General features: G+C 41.6%; 1 protein-coding gene across 2 annotated transcripts in view; it reads right to left on the bottom strand.

Moving 5' to 3' along the window:
• Positions 1-14,795, bottom strand: part of bsna (bassoon presynaptic cytomatrix protein a) — a 344,908-nt gene extending 330,113 nt beyond the window's left edge. For both annotated transcript variants that reach the window (XR_007933881.1, XM_051921173.1), the window contains exon 1: positions 14,463-14,795. Coding sequence is in view for 1 of the 2 variants with exons in the window: in XM_051921173.1 (XP_051777133.1) it covers positions 14,463-14,644 (182 nt within the window). In the remaining variant the exon portion in view is untranslated. The remainder of the gene's footprint in view (positions 1-14,462) is intronic.
• Between the last annotated feature and the right edge of the window lie 436 nt (positions 14,796-15,231).

The following is a 15,231-nucleotide window of genomic DNA, read 5'->3' as shown; positions in this document are numbered from 1 at the left end:
CATGAATCCCTGTAGGAGTCCCAGGCATGGCTGCCACCCGGGGGAGGGTCGTCGTCTAACGTTCCAGGGTAGGTAATGCTCTGGCTGCACTTGCTCCCCCAGTCCTTCCAAGGAAGAGGCATCCCGACCGGGCAAGAGCCCCAGCCATCCATGACAGGGGCAAAAAAGAAAATTGTGAGACAGTTAAGTTGTGCACCTGAAATTCTTAGGAGTTACTGTGAATATCTTAAATAAAGATGAGACTTTTCTAGAATTAAATTCAAAATTCAAACATGGTTCCTCTTCAACTCTTCACTTTTCAATTAGATGTTAACCACGTGTTATTGATCAGCTCATGTGCTGTGGCACCAGAGTGATACAAATGCAACAAAAATGTTAAACATAAACAAAAATAAATACAAGGAAACATAACATGAAAAAATATTCCAAACATGTAAAACTGACTTGAAATATGTACTGTACAGACTCTGACACCTCCAAGTGTCATCTGTGTCGTACTTGTTATGAATACAAGATTTGTATTTTAGGGATTAAGTTTAGGGCATGATTTCGCATTTTTACAACCGAGACAAATTTTTTTTTTTTTATCGTTTCTTTCATGATGTCATCCCCCTGCTAGTTTGTATTTGTTGTCTTCTCGCAAAACTTGTTGGAGTGGGCGTGGCTTATGATGTCATTTAAGCCTTGACTATTTAAGATAACTCAATAGAGACATGAGCATCCAAGATTCTGGATAAAAACTTCTGAGTTATCCAGAAGAAAGAAATTTTGGCGGTCAGGAATTTTTGGTTTATATTTTGTGCATTGACATTCAGTATTTCTGCCTTCCCAGTTTCATTAACTGCCCTTTTTTATCCCCCTTATGCTTCATTTCCCAGTCAAACTCTTTGTGTGGAACAAGATCCTTTCCATCCATTCACAATAGTACTGAAGCTTATTTCTATTGGTCCTAGTTTGTGTTCGAGTGTGTGTGTGTGTGTGTGTGTGTGTGTGTGTGTGTGTTCACCCTATAATGGAGTGGCGTCCTGCCCAGGCATTATTCTTGCCTTATGCTTGTTGGGATAGGCTCCAACTTCCCTGCAATACAGTCCTGGATAAGGGAGTTAAGAAGAAGAAGGTGGATGGATGGCTCCCAAAATGGTCATACCCACTACCTACGCTTGTATAATGCCTCACTGTGTATGTGATAGCCAAGTCAGAAGCTTCCTTTCTTTTTAATTTTATTGTTTCTTCGTCATTCATGTGTTCAGACCAATGTGTGTGTCTATATTTATTTATTTTCTTACTTATCTACCTATTTATGAATTTATTTATTGAAAGAGCTTCTATAAAAAGCCAAATTTCCCCGTGGGGTCAAATAAAGATCTATCTCTCAGCAAACCTATCAATTTCTCACTTTTTATCTACACACATTGCCCTCTTTGCACTGACATGTATATTCTGGTCCAGCATTTTAGTCAGAAAAGCCACAGCCAGCGTTCAAACAGCTGATCTGGTTTCTTCCAATAGTCAGCACATAGGAAGCAACCTTAATGAGGTCTTTAGGGACGGCCAGACGCCACAGCACTGATCCCCTAGTGGCATGGGAATGAGGAGCAGAATTAAAAGATACAGGAGGCAGCAGACAATGGTGATACCTACTACAGCATAAAGGCTTTTCATCATTTCGCATGGAAGACAGCCAGGCTTCTCTTTCTACTGCATTCCGACAGCTCAGTTTGGTCTCCTCTGTCCATCTACTGAGATCTTACATCATGACCAAACACGTACTTCATCCTCCCGACACAAGTGGAGCTGCTGAGGGACTGGATCTGTGAGCTGCTGAAGAGGATTAGAACTCAGCTGATCAGTCATGTTAAGGGCAAGGGGGCGGCCTAGCTTCACAGCAGTGACACAGAACACATCTGTAGAGCTCTGAAGAGTCACTCCTGGTCAAGAGCCAGTGCTCACATGCTGGGTGAACTGAGCAAGTAATGCCTGTGTGCATCTGGTGCATGCAGCTTGTATTTATTTAATTCTTATTTAATCCTGGACACGAGCTGGAGCCAGACTATGACACCACACACAAAGTTCAAGAAGTCAGGGCTGCCTGTGGCACCGAGGCAGAAGGCTGGTCATAAACTGTGCAGGCACTTAGCAAAATGCCACTTGCTTGCAGTATGAATGAGAAACTGAACAAAACAACTCACGTCAGGGACTCATAAAATCTGTGTGCAGCACCATAAACTGGGCGTGCTAGAAGATTAAAGCCAGAGCTCCTGGAATATTTACATCCATCAACTCGTTTACCCACTTTTGACACTACTTCCCAATAATTTCAAAAGCCTAAAATAAGCGAAGAAAGAGAGAGGAGGAAAAACTACATATAAAGGAGATGAACAAAATGTTAATGAGTAAATTATTAGGAATGTCTGTACACCTGCTTACCTACACAATTACTGTATCTAATCAGCCAATCATGTGGCGGCAGCACAGTGCAAAAAATCATACGGATACAACTTAGGAGCTTCAGTTAATGTTCACATCTAGCTGAGGCTGCAGGGGACACAGGCTCACCAAAAGTGGACAGCTGAAGACTGGCAAAATGTAACGTGGTCTGATGAATCTCGAGGCACACCAAGGGTATGTATGGTCAGAGCTTGGCGTCAACAGCAGAAACAGCACACAAACTGCCTTGTGTCAGAAGTCCAGGCCAGTGATGGTGGTGTAATAGTGTTGGGATGTTTTCGTGACACCCTTTGGAGTCGTTAACACCAATCAATCATTGCTCAAATGCCATTGCCTACCTTAGTATTGCTGCTGACCACATGCATCTCTTCATGGCCACAACTTACTGGACTTTTTTTAAGGCTACATCCAGCATGACGATCATAAAGCAAACTGGTTTAAAGAATATGATAGTGTTCTTCAGTGGCCTTCTCAGTCCCTGGATCTGAATCCAACAGAACACCTTTGGGGTGTCGTAGACCTGAAGATGGGCAGCATGAAGGTGCAGCTGTCAAATCTGTAGAAATTGTGTGATGTGATCGTGTGAACATGGACCAGAATCTCAATGCAATGTTTCCAACATCTTGTGGAATCCCTGCCTTGAAGGTCCTACCCATTATTAGTACAAAGTTAGTAAAAACTTGCTCTGTGAGTATGTAATGAAGAGAAATCCACAAAAAAAATTTATTTATTCTAGGGAAATCCTAAAACAGGGCAGCCCAGTGGCAGCACTGCTGCCGCCCAGTCTTTCGATTGTCATAGTAAATATATTAGTTTAATTACAAACAGAGGAGTCTGAATTGGAGTCCGAGACGGTGGCACCATAAATCGAAAAGTGTGGGTCTCAGTCTGAGTCGGTGGTACCATAAATAGAGAAGTGTGGGTCTCAGTCCAAGTCGGTGGTACCATAAATAGAGAAGTATGAGTGTCAGTCTGAGTCGGTGGTACCATAAATAGAGAAGTGTGGGTCTTAATCTGAGTCGGTGGTACCATAAATAGAGAAGTATGAGTGTCAGTCTGAGTCGGTGGTACCATAAATAGAGAAGTGTGGGTCTCAATCTGAGCCGGTGGTACCATAAATAGAGAAGTATGAGTGTCAGTCCGAGTCGGTGGTACCATAAATAGAGAAGTATGAGTGTCAATCTGAGCCGGTGGTACCATAAATAGAGAAGTATGAGTGTCAGTCCGAGTCGGTGGTACCATAAATAGAGAAGTGTGGGTCTCAATCTGAGTCGGTGGTACCATAAATAGAGAAGTATGAGTGTCAGTCTGAGTCGGTGGTACCATAAATAGAGAAGTGTGGGTCTCAATCTGAGCCGGTGGTACCATAAATAGAGAAGTATGAGTGTCAGTCCGAGTCGGTGGTACCATAAACAGAGAAGTGTGGGTCTCAGTCTGAGTCGGTGGTACCATAAATAGAGAAGCGCAGATAAGAGTCCAAGTCGTTGGTACTATAAATTAAGAAGTCAGAGTTGGGGTCGAAATTTTTGTGTACCATCTCCACAGCCGTGCTTCTCACTGCTCAAAGACAGGTGAACTGGCAAAGCTAAATTGACCCTTGTGGATGGGCATAGGTGTGGGTGTGTTTGCACCCTACCCAGGGCTTGTTCCTGCCTGGTGCCCTATGCTAGCCGGGACTGGTTCCAGCAGCCCCACCCCTGCTCTGGATTGGGCGGGTTAGAAAATGACATGGAAAATCCTAAAACCAAAATGGAAATGTAATGAAGGGGAACCGAAGTAAAAAATTAAACTAAAATCTAAACACAATCAAATAAACCAAAATAACTACAACAAAATGGGGAGTGATCTAAGTAATACTGTAGAAAAAAAACGAATGAACGTAAAATGCAAATATTACAATACTGTACTAGATATTTTCATTTAATGAAGGGGAATCTCTCAACCTGAAGCATACATTACAATATAATATTCTAGAATGCCTCAGAATAATTAAGGATTTTAAAAATAATGAAGGAAACCCAAAAAAATCAAAGGAGATATCTAAATACTTTCTAGGAGGACCTCCAAAAGCAAAGGATAATTCTCAGTATAATTAAGGGGAGCCTCAAAGACTTAAGGCAAAATGTAAATGCTAATTAATGTTAATATTAATTTGAACTATAATGAAGAGAATTTTAAAAAAGAATGAATTTAAATATAGCAAGACAGAGCTCCATAAAATGAGGGAGAAACTGCAATATATTAAGGGGAATCCTGCACATATAAAGATGAATCTAAATCTGAAAAACTACTAAAATAAAAAAAAACACTTACTTAATTTGTCATTTTCTTGATATCTTAATTATATTATATATTTATTCATCTATCTATGTAGGGTTTTTTAATTTAAAGAGCTTCTGTAAAAAGCCCAATTTCTCCCCTGGGGACGATATATTCATAATTTTGGTGGACATTTGTTCTTTTCATACTATACTCTGCTGTTTTATAGTCCGGTCACTCATCTCTTCATTTTTTTCGCTACTCTGTGATGGCGCTGAGCGCCGCTGCCCCCTGGTCTAAGCTCCACAAGAGTGTCCTGTTAATGGTGACCCATTCGTGGCCTGGGGTGTAGCTGGGTGCTCTTTTGGACTAGGATCCTCTAGAGGTTTATTTTCTTTCGTCTCACATTGGCTGAAGTTTTGATTTTCTTCTCCTCCCTGGCCATCTGACCATAAGTTTTGATATTAAGCTGGATATTCTGATTCTCTACTGTTTTATGTGAACCTGGTATAAATAATATGTTATATATAATGCCTGTTAATAAATAATAAGTTATTAGTTCGTACTTTCTGTTGTAACTCTGTTTAGCCATTATTATTGTAAAGCACTTTGAGCTACGTTCACGTAGGAAAATATGCTATAATAAATAAATGTTGCTTAGTTGTAAACACTGTATAATGGGCAGAAAACTAAAAAACTGAATGAAAAAAATGTAACTATTGTGCAGAATAATTTCAAAATCTAAAAGAGAAATCAGCATGTAATAGAGAGGAAATCGCTCAATCCGAAAGAGAAATATAATCATACCGAAGCTGTGAACAAGTAGTATAAACCCATTAAAGCAGAGCCCCAGGCAAAGAGAAGAATAAAAATCATCAGAATGAACAGGAATGCCACAGAAACCAAAGAACAAATATACCACCATCATATGGGAGACGCAAAGCAGGCACATGTGGGATGGCTCACTCCATTACAAATTATGAACTGATTTGAATTGAAAGAAAGAAAGAAAGAAAGAAAGAAAGAAAGAAAGAAAGAAAGAAAGAAAGAAAGAAAGAAAAAGTTTTTTGAGTTTTAAATATACCAATATTAAACATTCAACAATCATTACAAAAATCAGCTATGAATGAGTATTTTACTGTAGTTTCACAATAATTAGTTCACAAAACAAAAACACACTCCTCATTAACAATTTTACAAATTGCACTCATTCCACACCACTGTTCTATAAATGTTTGCAAATTGCGGATCATCCTACAAAACTTGAAATCTAACAAAATTCTTATTTTTAATTGTGCCTTAAAGAAACCCACCAAGTCCCAGACTCCCTGCCACTCTTCATTTTTTCCTTCCTAGTGATAGAAATGGAAAGCTTAGCCTGGCCCAATAAAAAATTTTCTAACCTGCTAACATTCTTTTTTGCTCTCACATTAGCAAAACCATATCTAAAAACCTGATTGGTAAAATAAAAGCCCAAAACTCTGTTCAGTGACCTGACCAAATTGTGCAACCTGAGATCAGTCACTTTGGCTAAGCGACATCAGTCAGATCCAGGAGGAGACGGAGAGCCTGACTGTATGTGCAGGTGGCTCCTCTCATTTGACAAGTTCTGATTTCCGGCATACGTGTGTGATGGCATTGATTGTCACCGCTCCGGCACTGTGGATTCGCCCCATGATTGACACCCAACATGAGGACATCAGTGAGCACTAAGTTTGTTTGCTCAGCACATCATCTCTGCAGACACCCAGACTCCGCATCTGGGAAGCTACATAGTGTGGTTGGAAGAACGAAGTTTCAAAGCCAACGTCAAGCTCTAAATCACCTCCATTATTTTCATTCAAATATCCTGCTAATCTGTCACTCTTCTTTTTTGGTGTCTCTGGTAACAGCATATGCACTTCTGAAGGAATATGAAAACACAGTGGGACTGCTCTTAGAACATTGCTCGGTAAAATGAAGGAGAGCTAAAGCATTGTGAAAAGGTAAAGATGTATGGAAACCACTGAAGCTTCCTTTAAAGAAACATTTCTCCATAAGCTGTTGTCTGATTTGCCAATACTGAGCCACTTCAGCAAAGCTGACGCGTCCATCACCCAGCTGACGTTGTATGCCCTTCATTCTTGTCCATGCTGTACGGCTTGCAACAGTCCTTTAACTCACGGGATAATGCCTTAAAATAAATAACCATGATTAACTCCTGAGATGGACTCAGCTGACAATGACTTTCCCATCTGCACAACCCCAGGAAATGTGCTCGTTCTCCTGACCAGGGTCCACTGGGAGTGACGTCTTGAACTGCACACCTCAGGGCAGCTTGATGCCACATGGAGGAGAAATCAGAGCAGACTGTTACAAAATGGAGGTGAAGGCATCTGGTGGATAGAATATACTGTACAGTATATGCAATGTTTGAAACATTAGCCGGCGTTTTAATCAGTCAGGTGCATCGTTCAGAAATTGTGTGCGATGCCATATCATGTTGTGTCACTCCTGGTCAAGAGCCAGTACTCACATGCTGGGTGAACGGGGCGAGTGATGGCCGTGTGCGGCTCCATATACTCAAGGGCTTCTAAATTGGCCCTGTGAGGGTGTGGGAATGAGAGGGGCCCGTAGTGGTGTGCTGTCATGTCCACCCAATGCATCCACTGATCCCGGGAAAGGCTTGGGAACCTTAGGATGCAGAATTAGATTCAATAGGTATGAAATTGTTATGTCATGTTAGGTTTGGTCAGGTCATGTCAAGTTCAGTGCCTGCCATGTTGTTTAAGCCACAAGACAAAGCAGAGCTGTCAGGGCAAGGCTTTCTCTCAATCGCCAAACATTTTCAGGCCCTGTCGTCTTCTGTGATTTTTTCAGATGTTAACTCCACCAAATCTACTAAGTGGAAAACATGGTGTGCTGAGCCTCTCAGACTTCCCACACTTCACTCGCTGAAGCCTGATCCTCTGAAATGTGACAAACCTGAAACGTTGCCATCTGGGAGCTTTCTCCTTCTCATATTTCACAAACCTGAAACTTCACCACCTTGGAGATTGATCCCGTCACACTGAGTCATGTCTATACTGTTACTGGTTTCCAGTGTGTTTGAAGGTGTAGCCCAACAGCAAAAGAGAGATACTGGCTTGTGAGCTCCAAAAGGAGAGTGAACGATGGCGAGGGCTTACCACGCAGAACACTGTCTGCTGTGCAGAAAAAGCAAAGAAATGCTTGACTTTTGAAATCTTGGGGTCCTGCACGGAAGTTTTGGGGGAGAAGCTTAAATTAAAATGCTTAGCGTTTCCTTTCATAAATACAATGAAAAATAACCAGAGACAAAAACACGTGAGGAGCACAAATACTCAGAAAGCAAATAACCACATTCAGTCCCATCTCCAGCATTTGCCCTGCCATTCGTGCCCTTTTGTCTTTTTATTTAGAACCATAACATTAAAAATCAATAAACATTCTGCGCAGCACAATGAGACTCTGCATAATATGACCACAGCCTAAACAAAAAAATCACCATTTCAGTGCCTTGCAATTACAGCACGTCAAACACATAAAACAATACCAAAGGATGGAGACAAGTGGCGATTGGTATCAAAAGACTTCCATCTGTCAGCAAAAAATAAATATAAAGTAAGCTCTCAGACTAAACACATTTTTCAGTTAAGAAAAAAAAATAATAAAAGAAATATTATATTGGATAAACTCCATCGAGCCCAAAATGTATACAGCAAGTACTGAAAATGCATGCTTCATTATATTTTATTATTACATAACTTACTCAAACCTGCTTGCTGAAATTCAGGGCTCAACTGGGTGCAAGGCAGGAAAGAGCTATGTACATGGTGCCAGTTCTGTACATCTGAACATTTTCGAATTTCCAGTCCAGCTAACCTGCACATCTCTAGGGATGTGAGAGAAAAAGCAACGCAGGCACAGAGAGAACATTCAAACTCCAAACTGCCACGAGCACACCCAAGGACGATGGGTGGCGGCAGCAGCAGCTCTACCCACTGCACTACTGTGCCACCCTGTGCTATATTATATTATAGAGGACATCCCATTGTCACACTGAGCTCACTTAGGCCAGGAGGATGGTGGCTACCCAAACAGCACTCGGTAAAAAAGTAGGAGACACACAGGAACAATTTAGAATCACCACTGAAACATACAGAGACATCTGCCCAGAGAATGTCTACTGATTACATTATAATACTCTACGTTAGCCATCAGCCTTTCAAACACAAGAACCAGTGCTTGTCCTGGCAGCAGGTACCAACCTTGGATGTGATGTATGTTCACTGCAGTGTGTGCTCATGTAGTATCTCCAAGTTATTCTCTTTAAACTAATTAAGAGCTGCCAGTTGATTTAACCAGTGTGACTCTGGGATATCAGAGAGAAAATGGAGTAACTAGGTGGGGAAAAGCAGCTTAGACATGGATAGAACATCCAGACTCCACACAGACATCACTCGGGATGAAATTCAAATCTAAGTCCACACAGCAATGGGCAGCAATACCTACCACTCTACCACCATGCTGCCTCACATCATCCTTTTATCAATAATCCAAGCGTTAATATTTAATTTTGGGACATTCAGGAGATGGAGTCTATTCTAGCATCTTAAAGCACAAGTCAGCATCAGGGATGTTAGCCCATCCAGAAGCAAATTCCAGTGCTAATCAATACTGGTTCCCAGAGCTGTAACACAGCAGCATCAACCAGTTTACTACTGTGCCACTCTGCCCACATTATATTACATCTTACATATAAACATCTATGCGTGGAAGTGTGTCGGTGTCTGTCCAGCCCGGTAGTGAGAGGTGGAGTCTGGGTAAGGGCTCCACCTCTGAGGATACACAAGCGAGGCCAGCACATCGGCAAAACGTAACATCCGAAGAGAGAGTCGCTCACTTAGCATCTAATACAGAAGCGTGGCGAACACATCGGCAAAACGAAACCTCTCAAGAAATACAAAGTCATATAGCCGCCTATACACAAGCGAGGTGAGCAAAACAAAACCTCAGAAGAAAGACAGTCGCTTAGAGACTCATTCACAAGCGATGCAAGTACATCGGCAAACGAAACCTCCTAGGAGAGAGTCACTTGTTTATCCGCTATTACAGAAGCGAGATGAGCACATCAACAAAACGGTATCCCTTTTACTTTTCCTCCCACCGCTAATACACAAGTGATGTGAGCACGTCGGCAAAACAAATCTTCCTAGGAGAGAGATGCTCAGAGCAGTTCCTTTCCATTACCTGACATCTCTACATTTCAATTTTTTTTTCTGATGATTTCAATAGTTTCTAGGACCCCGGGCTTTTTACAGCAAGGGCTCACACTTCTAGTTATTATATTATATTATATTAGCCATGCGAAGCGGCTCCGCCCGTGTATTCGTGAAAAAGGACAGTGAGGAGGACCCTGCCCGGCTCCCCACTCCTGACCGCATGCTTCTCCCTCCCCTCGGCCCGCAGCCTCTCTCTCAGATTAGCACAAATATATCGCTCCTGCAAGCGAACTGTGATTCTTAGCACGATGACAGAAGTCGCAAAATCAACCGGAATGTTCAAGCAAATGATAGAAAGAAAAACCCAATCTAAATCCGTTAAGTAGTTCTCTCGTGAAAAGCAGACAGACGTTGGATTTTATATTATATTATATTATAGTAACATTAAATGCAAAGAATTATTATTATTATTAACATTACCTCCCCAAACCTCTTTAATCCAATTCAGTGTTGAAAGGTCTCCCAACCTCTCTTGTGGCACCATGGGGTACACAGCAGGAAGCAGCCCTGGACAGGGCACTAACACATGTCATTAAATGCACAAACATACATGGGCCTAACTTTAGAGTTATCGATGAACCTAACTTATACAAACTTTTGGGATGTGGGAGGAAAACCAGAGTACCCAGAAAATAAACATACAGATGGTGACTGGGAGCCATTACTACTGATTACTTCCCATATGTATGTGTATTAGGCAAAATAATGACTCTTAATTACCCTGGTGAGGTGAGTGTTGGTGTGAGCACGAGTGTGCCCTGTGATGGGCTGTTGCTTTAAACAGCTAGAATAGGCTTGGGAGCCTGTGATGCTGAATTAGACAAAGCAGGCATTGATAATGTATATATATATATATATATATATATATATATATATATATATATATTACCCTATGTTATATACTGTAATTTATAGACAGTCAACTGCATGTTCTTCTGGGTATTCCATGTTCTTCAGTCCTCCATCCCAATTCAAAAGACTTACAGATTAAGTTAATTGATGGTCTTAAATGGACCCAGTATGAGTGAATGTGGATTAGAGCATGAGTGTCCTGCAATGTACTGGTACCCCATTAAGAAATGGATCCCACTTTGGCCCTGATGTTGCAGGGATAAGCACTAGCTCCTGTAATCCATCCATCCAACCATCCATTATCCAACCCGCTATATCTTAACTACAGGGTCACAGGGGTCTGCTGGAGCCAATCCCAGCCAACACAGGGCATAAGGCAGGAAACAAACCTCGGGCAGGGTGCCAGCCCACCGCAGAAATAAAATACACACTAGGGACAATCCACCTAACCTGCATGTCTTTGGACTGTGGGAGGAAACCCATGCAGACACGGGGAGAACATGCAAACTCCACACAGGGAGGACCTGGGTAGCAAACCCAGGTCTCCTTACTGTGAGGCAGCAGTGCTACCCACTGCGCCACTGTGCCACCCAGCTCCTGTAATCCTAGAAGTGAAATAAGGGGGTTAAGAAAGAGATTAATGTATTATATTATTTTATTCTTCCATCTTCCAAACCTGCTCTGTCCTGAGCAGACTCACATGAGAAGCTGGAGCCTATTCCAGCAATCATGGGGTGAGACAGGAACAACTCCTGGCCAAGGTGCCTGTTCATATTGTATTACAGTATATTACACATAACAATATTCTCAAACCTACTTAATCCATTTCAGAGTCACAAATGCACTATATCATGATTTTTTCTCATCCACGTCATTACATGATGTGGATTATATCACAGCTGATTTCGTTCATAACCACCATTGCTTCGGTTGGCACCCTGCAGTCCTAGTCTTTGCTCTGGGTTATTTTTCTCTGTCACTCTAAATTCAACCTTCAGTACACCCCAACCACACTTCAGATTCTTATTCTTATTAAAAAATGCCGAATGGGACTCTAACATACTGTAAGAGGTTTGGGGTGTGACTGATGCCAGCAGAATCACATGCACAAAATGCCCCATGGCTGCCACACACAGCTGAAATCTAAAACACTGTATGAACACCTGGATCCAAGAAGCAGAGTAGCTGTTTCCCTAATGGCACACTTAAAAGAGTTGAATTTTCCAAACAGAGGCCATTCAAATGTAATCTCCCTGGAAGCTCCAACATTACATATACAGTAACAAGATTATTATTTCAATAAGTATGTCAATGTGAGACTTGAGATGTGTCTCAGTAACAAAAAGAGGAAATGTCCGGCACTTTATAAAATGGGGCTTAAGGAGTGGATGACCACAGGAGCATCGCACCGTGTCACACCCCTCCAGATCCCTAATATATAAATTTCTGTTTACATGCCTCTTGTGTTTTGCTGCAGTCAGGAAAGAGATCAGTGATCTGATGTGAAAGCCTGGTTTGCTTTTGAGTTGATTATCAATGTGATAAACAGCCTAAGGAAACAAATAGAGGAATGAATTAATGAGACTTGTCCCTCTCTATCCTTCATGAATGCACAAACTGATACCCAATTTTTACAAGCTGAGTTGAAGCCACTTACTGCCTGATGTACAGCGAAGCAAAATAATGAAAAAAGAAAAAAACAAAAACGTGTTTGCCTGAGCCATTCTCTGGCAGCGATAACGATACAGACAGAGCTTGCTGTAAAATCCTCCAAGCCTTCACTAAAATCACTTTGATGTTTTCCTGCACACTAAACCTGATGCGCTGGAAGCCTAATAAATCACAACGTCTTAAACGTTTACTTTTCCCGAATTGTCACTTCTATCATTTTCAGAACATAAAGAGACAGGAGATGTTTGCCACTGCCTCAAAGATGGGTAGTGAATTTTGGATCATCTTATGAATAATAAACTGCTGCGTGAAGCCTTTGACCACTCATCTAGGGGCAGCCACACTCGGAAATATATCAATATGCCATAAAAGAATGGGAACAATCTGCAGTGAGTATCCAAATTGAAAATGTCAGTTCTTTGGAATGAAAAAAAGAAAAACTAAACACAAATCTGACAAAAAAAGCTTTTTAAAAGTCAAGATGGAAATCATGCATATTGTGCAGTATAAGATCTAATTAAAAATAACAAATATGGGCAATTATGGAAAATACAATGACATGTATAATAACAAGAATATATTTTAATGCAGAAACCTCAGTATTTTTCTACCTGTAATACAAATCCAGTAAACCCACTGCTGAAGACATGAGGGAGCAATCTCAACTGGGGGGGGGGGGTCTCTGGTGCTGCCCAGTCGTGTACTAACATGTCTCTTGCCATGAATTTTAACTTGCCTATAGCTGCTGATAAACTGTTGTTTATTTAATTTCTAGCTGGTACTTTGGAGATTATTGCATCATATATTAAAATACACATCTGCACAGCCATCCACTTACCTATAAATATACGCACAGGATGGTGGTTACAGTACAGCTAGAATCTGACGGCATGCCTGCACCTTCGTATTAAGTCTGTTTTTTTCAATGAATTACTGTACATACTTTTACAACCTGAGCTACAACAGCCCGAATTATGAGTACTTCAGTCAGATACGTTGATCTCACGGAAAGTGACACATCTGCGTAATTTTGACGAACGCAGATATAAGCGATTATATTTTTATATACTGTATATAGCACACATAGAGTACTTGTATTCAGTATTAATATAAAATATTCCGATTTACTCGCACTGTGCACATGCAATGCACATACATAAGCACAGTTTTATTTTATCAATGGTCATTGTAGTGTTTCCTACGTCATTTATCATTCCCCAAGCACAGCTTTATATTGGCTCAGTGTAACACGTCCATCTGCAAACTACGTTTGTATTTTCCTTGGAATGCAAAAAAAGCTCCGCGTCCTTTCACACGAAATCCGGGTTTTGCAGCTTTTCATAAAAGAAAACATTCAAGTGCAACGGACACTCTTTGTGTGAGGCAAGCCTAAACCTTAGCTGCCAAAGACGAAATCAGGTCTGTGAAATAAGATGGGCATTGCACGACTTAGCTCTTCACTTCTCTCGCAGCTGCATATGACACCTGCACGTCTGTCCACTGTGTGTTGGCAACGACAGATGAACACGTTTATAAAGTATTAGCTGGTATGGGAACTAATATTGCAGGAAAAAGGCCACAGGAATTAAATAGTGCATACATGTTAAATATAAATCACAAATGTAAAAAAAAAAAAAACTCGAGTAGAAAAGACCGTATTAACAACTCTTTAAATGGAATAAAAATAAAATACCTATATTGATCTATGTACTCTTGCACTTTCGGTCTATAATTATATTGGATGACTGTCAACTGAAGCCCCCCAGTAACTACCACTCTTCGCTGCCTTGAACTCCATAATGCACTACATAAAATACACAAACTCAAATAAGCGTTATTAATCCAAGCTTATATTTAGAACGTTGAAAAAGCCACATAACATTAAACAAAAAATAAAAAACAGCCGCTGCTCTCTCGTAGTAACTAGAGGCTATGCAAACGAAAGGGTACCTGCTAATCCCGCCTCCAGCTCCAGATCCGGCTCCGGCCGCCGCTCCTCCCCCGGCGGCCGCCCCATTGCTCGGCTTCAGGAGCTGTCCAGAGCCCGCTGGTGCTGAAAGTCCTGCCGCAGACACCGCGGAGCCGGGCTCCCCAGGTTGCCCTCCTCCCTCCAGGCTGGCTTCGTTCCCCATGCTCTCGGCTGTGCGGAAGATGAGCAGAAGAGGCCTAGTCGGCGTACACGTAACAGATATGTAATAAAATGTACAGATTTACTACATATATATGTATAGAATAACGAATGGATAACTCAACATAGCTCTTCTTCCGCCATCATCACCTACAAACCAGCGATCGGCTGGGAGTGAGCACGCGCGTTGACGGCGGGGCAACGGAGCACGCGCGCACTGGGAACGGCTCGCGAGCGCGAGGAGGCGGACCTCACTGACGAGAAAGGAGGAGGGAGGGGGCGATGCCCTGGGAGAGTAGAGTAAAGTGGAGTAGTGAGAAACGGCGAGCAGCACGTCTCTACGATCAGCCTTTTGCTACATGCTAACCTCTCGGCAGCGGTGGTATATAGGAAAGGAAACAAGGCGACGAGTGTACGTACGTGACTATTAGTTTACTGTCAAAGTTGCACTTATCTGTGTACTTTTATCAGTATAATCAGTAAACGCTCCCCTTTACTTTCTGGTTTCTTCTGGCTATTTGTCAATGTAAAGAAATACTTCCCTAAATATAGGAATTACCTGAATGTGAATGATGCTTTTGCCAATAAATG

Source organism: Erpetoichthys calabaricus, chromosome 18, assembly GCF_900747795.2.
Source record: "Erpetoichthys calabaricus chromosome 18, fErpCal1.3, whole genome shotgun sequence".
Taxonomy (NCBI): Eukaryota; Metazoa; Chordata; class Cladistia; order Polypteriformes; family Polypteridae; genus Erpetoichthys; species Erpetoichthys calabaricus.
Note: the sequence above shows the minus strand (reverse complement) of the source record. Positions and strands in the feature narration are given on the sequence as shown.